General features: G+C 43.1%; 1 protein-coding gene across 1 annotated transcript; it reads left to right on the top strand.

Annotated features, from left to right (window-relative positions):
- Window positions 1–1,363: 1,363 nt before the first annotated feature.
- LOC112159334 (IQ motif and SEC7 domain-containing protein 2) lies at window positions 1,364–8,033 on the top strand (the record flags this gene model as incomplete). Its single annotated transcript, XM_024293345.1, is given in 2 exon segments — window positions 1,364–2,792; window positions 2,897–8,033. A coding segment is annotated over 1 exon segment (1,227 nt), but the record flags the coding sequence as incomplete, so codon positions are not given.
- Window positions 8,034–8,039: the final 6 nt, after the last annotated feature.

Raw genomic sequence — 8,039 nt, 5'->3', positions numbered from 1 at the left:
AGAGGCTTACAGTCCCGCACATAACTTAGAGGTTAATTTCTAATGAACTCCTGCTGCTCTGCAGAAACTATGTCCTAGAAAATTATTAAAAGACCACTGAGAACACTGTTATAGTATATTAAAAGATGATCAGAGTGGGACTTCAAAAGGCCTGAAAATTGTTTCTGGAGTTTATTTAAATAGTTTGAAACAACTGTATCTACGGAAACCGAAAACACCCTGCCCTCCTTTCTTTTTTAATCTTTTTTTTTTTGTTATAACGAGATCGAATATAAAATGAACTACTTCGTTTTCTCGTTCTAACAAATTATTATGTTGTTTTCTTGAGAAAATTAAGTTTGTTTTCTAATAATAACAAGATAATATCTCGTTTAATGAGAAAACGATCAAAAAAATTAGGGCAGGCTGTTTTTTGGTTTCCATGTGTCCTTGACTGATTCAATTAAGAAATGACTGATAAATCAGCACTTTAAAGCTAACTCAGTGTTGATAGAATTGGTGTTGTGAGCACAGTTTATTTGATTCGTCAAACTTTCGTTTATGATCATACTTTTTTTTTAAGAACGTCACAGGTTTGAAAAAGTTTGTAAAATCTGTTGGTTCTCCTGTGTTTTTTTTCTATGTTGTGGATTGTGAATCAAGATTCTATAAAAACCTCCAAGTTACATCAGTACCTGGAGGTTTCACAGAATTCTGGACCAAGTCGTTCTGCTCACCTGCATGTCTTCACGTCTGCATGTTACGTTGTGTTTCCTAGAAAGACTATTCGTTTTCCGAGTCACTGACTTCACTTCATTTCACATAATTAACTTTAAAGAAAATTATCAATGTGTTAATTATCAGAGTGAATAAATGCATTTATGAGCCTTTATACTCCTGGAGGATTTTAAAGATGAGAAAAAGTGAGAAATTTATATGAAGAATAAGGAAAAAACGAGTAATTTTTGCAAACCAAACTCAGTTTTCTTCATCTCTTTCTCAGATTTAAGATTATATTTCATCTGAAGGCATGTATTGATTTCAGATTATTATTACTCCATAATTTCTAATTTTCTGATGTTTATTCCCTGATTTATTTTTATTTTATAAAAGTGTTGAGGTCTTGCTGACCCACAAGATTACCTTGGATTATTATTGGATCAGAATAACTATGATAAAATAACGATCAATGGATTCTCTACAAGCATTTTATTATCCTGCCAGAGTATGGAAACAAATGAATCCATGTTTTTATTATCCTTGTGAGATGTGGACCTCAGATGAAAGAAAATTGAATGTATTAATTGATGTAAAAATGACAGGATGGAATTTGTTGAAAAATCAATCTCATTCTCTCTGTTTTGTCTTTGCCTCCCCCCCACAGGGTTCCATCATAAGTAGCCCCCGGTCCCACGCACAGCGCCCCCTGCCGGCTGTAGGTCCATGTTACAGCCCCATGATGATGCCGTCGTCTCCAACAGCCTACCGGCCACACCGCCCTACTCAGAGCCCCGGTACAGGGGTGGGGGGTGGGCCGGGGCTCTGTCACAACCAGGGAGGCGTCCATACCTCGCCTCTCGCGAGCGGGGTCGGGGTTGGGGGCGGCGGAGGGATGCCCAGCGGGGGCGGTCAAGTCGGAGGAGGCCGGATGGTGAGCTTCCTCGGCAGCCGCCGAGGCAAGGCTCCTGGTCCCCTGACGATGACCTCACCTCCTCCTCAGGGTCCTCCGAGTCCCCTGCTGATATCCTCCCCTCCCCACTACCCCGCCCCCGCGCCTCCCATCCTCCTCCCATCCTCCCCTTCCCCATGCCCCTCCCCATCGCCCAACCTCGGTCAGTCGGACTCAGTCGGAGTTGGAGGGGCCGTAGGTTCAGGAGGGGGGCCGTCCAAACTCCAGGCGTTGCACGCCCAGTACTGCCACAGCAACAGTGGAGGGGGTGGAGTGCCTGGCCACCAGTCCCAGCAGACCCCGCCCCCGCCCTACAACCACCATCACCGCTACCACATGCAGAGCATGCCGCAACACCACGCCCTCACGCACAGGTTCTCAGCCCCCCGCCGCCAAGGCCCCCCCGGTTGCGCTCCCGCTCCCATCCAGCCCCATCAGAGGCTGCCGCACGGCACCGCCCACCACCCGCGCTACAATATGGCGTCGGGCTTCACCACGCCCCCGCCGCTGTCCCCTCACTCCCCCGTCACCCCTACCACCCCACACGGACTCTACCACTCACACCCTGCGGCCGGGCGAGCGGGAGGGGGCGCCAAGCTCCCCCTGACAATCTCACACTCCCAGCCCCACCCCCACGCTCATACTCACACTCACAACCACGCCTTGCACACACACTCCCCCCTAAGCCCCTCCCCATCCGCCTCCACCCACTTCATCTTCTCAACCCCCCCACCTCAGACCCCCTCCGCGCGCCTCGTCACCCAGACGCCCCCACAAGCCTATACACCCCAATATCCGCCACTATCGTCTATCCCCCCTCCCCCGCCTCACTCCCCGTTACCCCCTCCGTCAGCCACCCCGCTCTCCCCACACCCCCCAGGGGCAGGGCAAGGGGGGGCTCCCAAATCGAAGCCCGTCAGCCGGATCAGTACGGTCGTGTGAGGAGGCAGAAGTCCAGGACGGTGGCGCGGCACCCCACTCTTTTCCACCAGGGAGCGGCTGTAAGGGCGAGGAGGAGGCGAAGAGGAGGAGGAGGGCAGATGCAGGTGTATCAAGGCGGTCGCCTGGTGAGGAGGAGAGCCCTGAGAGCCGGGAAGAGGAAACTGCTCAGCCTGTGTTACTTTCACATCAACTTCCCCGGCAGGTGAACTTCTGAAGGACCTGGACTCCAACAAAAACTTTTCACGTGACGCCGGCGGAGAGCTCTTACTTTGTCCTTTTGAAAGTGTCCTCATTTCCTTTTTGTAGTTTTGCTCTGAAGTCAGCAGGAACTCCAGAGGAAGCGTTTGGAGTTCGTCGTGATCAGAGGAAACGTTGTCCTGCTGAGGAGGACCAACGGTTTAGGGACCAGTCAGAAGGTAACAGTGCCTGAGAACATTAAAGGGTTAGCCGTGTACAGAGCTGGTTAATGGAACAGATTTTATTTTGAAAGTCCCATCCCAAATTGAAGTGACAGTCGTCTCACACTACCTTGTCTTTGACGGATATTTAACCTGCCGAGAGGCCAAGCAGGAGTGGTTAGCATCGATATGGTGGCGTTTTTGTGTCTTAGACAGACATGCATGACCTTTGCAATAGCTAATGATTATCAGTGGTTGAAATCCTATATGCACGGAGAGGGATGTGTGGTAATGTAAAGCCCCAATCCGCTGCTCCTTTGAGAAGCGGGTTTCTCCATAGACAATAAACGTCGAAAACCTTTAAAAAAAGCCATTCAAACAAGAACTACAGGTGTCTTTTTACCTTTGTGTGTTTGCAAAAACGACAAAAAAGCCTTTAGTGTTTGTGGATTACAGGGTTCTGGGGGGAGCTGATCTGTTGGTTTGGACTGGGAGGTGGTGTAAATTTGGGGTTTATCTGTTCTAAACCTGTGAATGCTCTCTCTCGTTTTCAAGTATTCATGAAAGTGTAAGCCTGAATCTGTCAGAAATAGTATCTGTCACCTGTACTTTAAGCTTTACACTGTATCCAACTCTCTACGTTGCCAGAGAAGGAGATTAAGCTGAAAGGTGCCAAATAGGGGAGCAGTAGCACTAAAAGTGGTTTTAATTTGGGTTGCCTTGATCTTTGTTTTTCAGCAGCTACATTTAAAGAACCTGAGTGGGAAATTATGACTAGTAAAAAAGCCTTCCAGACCATATCAATGCATAAAAAAGACACATAGTTTTTTTTTCCATGTTTTAGAATTTTTCTTTTTCAAAACAGAGAATAATAGCCATTATCAGGCTTTTTTTTTCTTTTTTCAGACAATTAGAGGCACATTTCACAGCATCCTGCAGTAGTTGGATGTTGCAATGAAAATTGACAGAACATTAAAGGGTCACCAAACCCTAAATCAACTTTTTTTATCTGTTGATCTCTATAAATTGGGCTTTTAAAATGTTGTCTGTTGGTTATTGACAATTTTTTTGACAAATTAAAATAAAATTGTTTAATTCTTGAAAATATAGTCAAAAACCCTTTGTGTGCTGCCCCCTACAGGTTGATTTGAGGGATTACAATCTGCAGCTGATAAGTCCAGCCCCCAAGCCCCACCCCTCTGACTGGATTTTCACATTTCAGCTGTGGGTGGAGTCAGTTGTGGGTGGAGTCAGCCTCCTTTAAAGGTTACCCTTCTTAACTAAGAAGCTGTGATAGATTTCTGATGCATCACAGGTGAAAAAGCTCCACTAAGGTGATATTTGAGAAGGCATGTCACAGTGTTGTGTGATTTGGATGCTTCTAGTCTCAAGATTTTAAAGAATCCAAACTACTTTAAACGAATCTATAAATTCTACCAAGCAGTTTTGTTCTCCTTTTCCCTTCAAGGGTCGCCACAGCCAATCAGCTTCCACCATCTGTCTTCTGCATCATCTTCTCTAACTCCAGCTACCATCATGTCTTCATTTGTGGGATCCATAAACCTCCTCTTTGGTCTTCATCTAGACCAGAGGTCTGCAACCTTCAGCAATGAAAGAGTCATTCAGGTTGATTTCTCATCGACTACAACCCAGTAGGAAGCACAAAGTCTTCCTTCACCCTTTAAAAAACATAAGACACTAATTTGTATTTGTATGATAAACATAACTTAATTGTTGTTCATTTAATAAAACCCACACATTATAAGAAAATAGCCTTTCTTAACTTTTGACAGAAGTTCCTTTCAAAATAAAAAACACCCTGTCTAATATAATATTCTCAGTGCAGCAAAAGAAGTAATAGCAAGTGTAATGTCAGCAGTGATTAAACGAAAATAGTTAATTTTATTGGTGTTGGTGCATTTCTAACAGAATTATAAATCTAAAAAACTAAAATGAAATCCAAACTAATTAAGTGACATCTGCCATATTTTTTTATTTTTCAAACACATTTAAAATTCCTAATTTTTTTAAAAATAGAAAATTAATCTCTAATTAATTATTGACCTAATTAGATTTTTTGTAGTTTTTGACACACAAAAAGGTGTGAAAATGTTGTATTTCAACTTGTGATATGGACTGTTTGTAAATGAGTTAAAGTTTGAGTTAGTTTCCTTTTTCCCCTTTTACTACTTTCTCACTTCTTACTTTTTAATCGTTACTTGTTAACATTCAGAATCTTTTTTTCAATTTTTCTTTAATAAAAGAGCCACAATGGAGGGGTAAAAGAGTCACATGAGGCTCTGGAGCTGCAGGTTGCAGACTCCTGTTCTAGACCTCTTTCCGGGCAGCTCTAGACTCAGCATCCAGGTCTCTCCTCCGGACATGTCAGAACCATCTCAGTCTGGCCTTCTCCTTTCCTTCTTCCACCCACAGTGGTCTAATTTCCACCGGCACCCTGTTGGTGAACAGAACTGATGGCGGTCGTTGTTAACCCGACCTGGACCGATCCGTTATGGACATCATAGCTCTAATTCACATATTTAGTTTAAAGATGTCCTTCCTGACGTAACTCTCTGTATTCATGCGGGACCAGCCTTGTGGCTACATGACATGACATTACTACTACGCAGTTTTGATTCTTTAAAATCTCAGGACCAAAAGCATCCAAATAAATACTGAGATATATGTCATATGGGTTAGTTTAGAATCCAGAATTGTTAGCTTTCGGCGTTACTTTGGACAGAAAAGATGCTTCTGAACTTATCTTTAAAAAAGGGGGCAAACAGGTGAGGCCCACACACCTTTCATTGGCTAGAGGGCTGCTCTAGAACTCATAGTTTGATAAAACTCTCATGCAATTGACATGATTGTTTTTTGTTCGTTAGTTAAAACCAACACTTAAATAATGGATTTATGGTGATCTGAGGAATAGATTTTATAACTGATCGAAAAACATTACAGCCCCAGTGCAAGTACATTAACATTTGTGTTTAAGTTGTCTCCCATTAAAGTGAATAGAAACAACACTTCCTAATAATCACTGATTGTATATGAGAACTGGATCGAGTGAGTGTGACATCACCCATGGAAAATGGCCTACTACTACTACTGGCTCCAACAGAATGAAGTCAATTCATTCACCCTTTTTCAATGATATGGACTCCACTATTGGAACAAGCCGTCGTAAGTAAACGGTGGTTGGTCTAAGTCGGTCTGAGTTAACATTTCTACTCTCACCAATCAGGAGTGAGCTTGTTAGAAGGCCACACCCCTTCCATTGAAAGTGGGCTACACAAAATCAGTCAATCAAAAGTTTTGAATGTTATACGTGGCGTCTGATTGGTCAATGTACAACTTGAATAACTTACACTACAGAAAATACCATGAATTACAATTATTAAGAAGACCTTAAAAGATGTCTCCAATCAAGAATTATTATTCTGACCAATAGGCCAGCTCTGTGGCCTTGTGGTAGAGTGTCCGCCCTGAGACTGGAAGGTCGTTAGTTCAAATCCAACCTGAGTCATGCCAAAGACTCTAAAAATGAGACCCAGTGTCTCCCTGCTTGACACTCGGCATTAAGGAGTTGGATTGGGGAGTTAAACCACCAAATGGTTCCCGAGCGCGGCTGTATCTGCAGCTCACCCCTCCCCCAGGGGATGGGTCAAATGCGGAGAACGAATTTCACACACCTAGATGTTTGACAACTAACGGGACTTTAACTTTAATAGCTGTTTGTTTATCTGAAGAAGTCTATGTGGTTTAGGCTTCTTGATACCAGCATGTACTTCCTGTTTGGAACCAAAGGGGGGTGGAGTCACTCAGTCCAGTCTTCATATACAGTAACAATCCACCAAGTGTTCACCTAGTGAACTGCTGTGGCTCCAGTTATGTTCATGATGAAGCAGAGCAGAATAAATACATTTAGTTTTTATTCTTAAAATGTTGAACACTTTCAACATTGTTTTAATAATTTAAAAAACAAATGAACATCGAGTTGGCTAAAAAACAAACGAGAGGTCCTAATTTCCCACCCAGTCCAGAGGGTTTTATGTTTGACTAATTGGAAAAAGTGTGGTTTCTTGAAGCCCCGTTTGACCTGAGGTTTGGGACTCAGGGTGTTTCAAAATAGAGAAAAGGTGCCTTCAGATTTGAAGATGGAACTGATTGTATTCCTGAAAGACCGCCTGGGAATATAAAGACACTTCAGTGTCTAATTCAGTACAACACTGGAAACGTGTCCATTCACAGCAGCAGAAGATAAAAAGCCATTTACTGCATTTAAGACAAAAACAAAAAAAACATGGCTGCAGAGCTGAGCCATTCTCCACCCGACAAACACGAGGAGCCGGAGACGTGGACCTCATTTCATCCAGAAGGACTTTCTGAAAGCTCACTGGACTGGAGAGTAAAGCATGTTTCCACACCACACAGCACTGAGAGACAAACTCTTGAAAAGAACTCATTTTTACACATGATTTTTGCACTTTGCAGTTAAAAAAACTATTTACGGTTGCTTTTTGTTTCCCTTGTGGTTTTCCATGGAATCTAAATTGTCAGGGAAGCTTAGTGCTGCTGGTAGAAAGTTTTCTTTTTGATTTTTATTTTACCAGTTGAACTAAATTACCAGGTGACTGCAACTTTTCAACGCTGGTTGCTCTGCAGCCAGAGAGCTGCTTTTTATTGACGATTACCAGCATTTACCTGGTGGAGCACGGGAAAGTCTTCATTAGCTCTGGATAGAAATGTCACTGACATCTCCTGTGTTCCACTTTGATGACGTGAATGCACCAACTGTAGATACTAACTGTACAGTGTGTTCTGTTTCAATGGGGCCAACAGCATAGATTTGCAGCAAAGATCCAGAATGTGTTTTTTCGTTTATTCTGTTCTCCAAACCCTACATGTTTGAGATGCATCTTGGATTTTCTGGAGTTCCTCTGGGATCCTTTGTGGGTCCCTTGACATTTTCAATTTGTAGAATCCCCTATCATTTTTTTAACTGATCTACTAATAATATTGTGTAAAAATCTACTAAGATGTTTTACTTC

Source organism: Oryzias melastigma, linkage group LG7, assembly GCF_002922805.2.
Source record: "Oryzias melastigma strain HK-1 linkage group LG7, ASM292280v2, whole genome shotgun sequence".
Lineage (NCBI taxonomy): Eukaryota > Metazoa > Chordata > Actinopteri > Beloniformes > Adrianichthyidae > Oryzias > Oryzias melastigma.
Note: the sequence above shows the minus strand (reverse complement) of the source record. Positions and strands in the feature narration are given on the sequence as shown.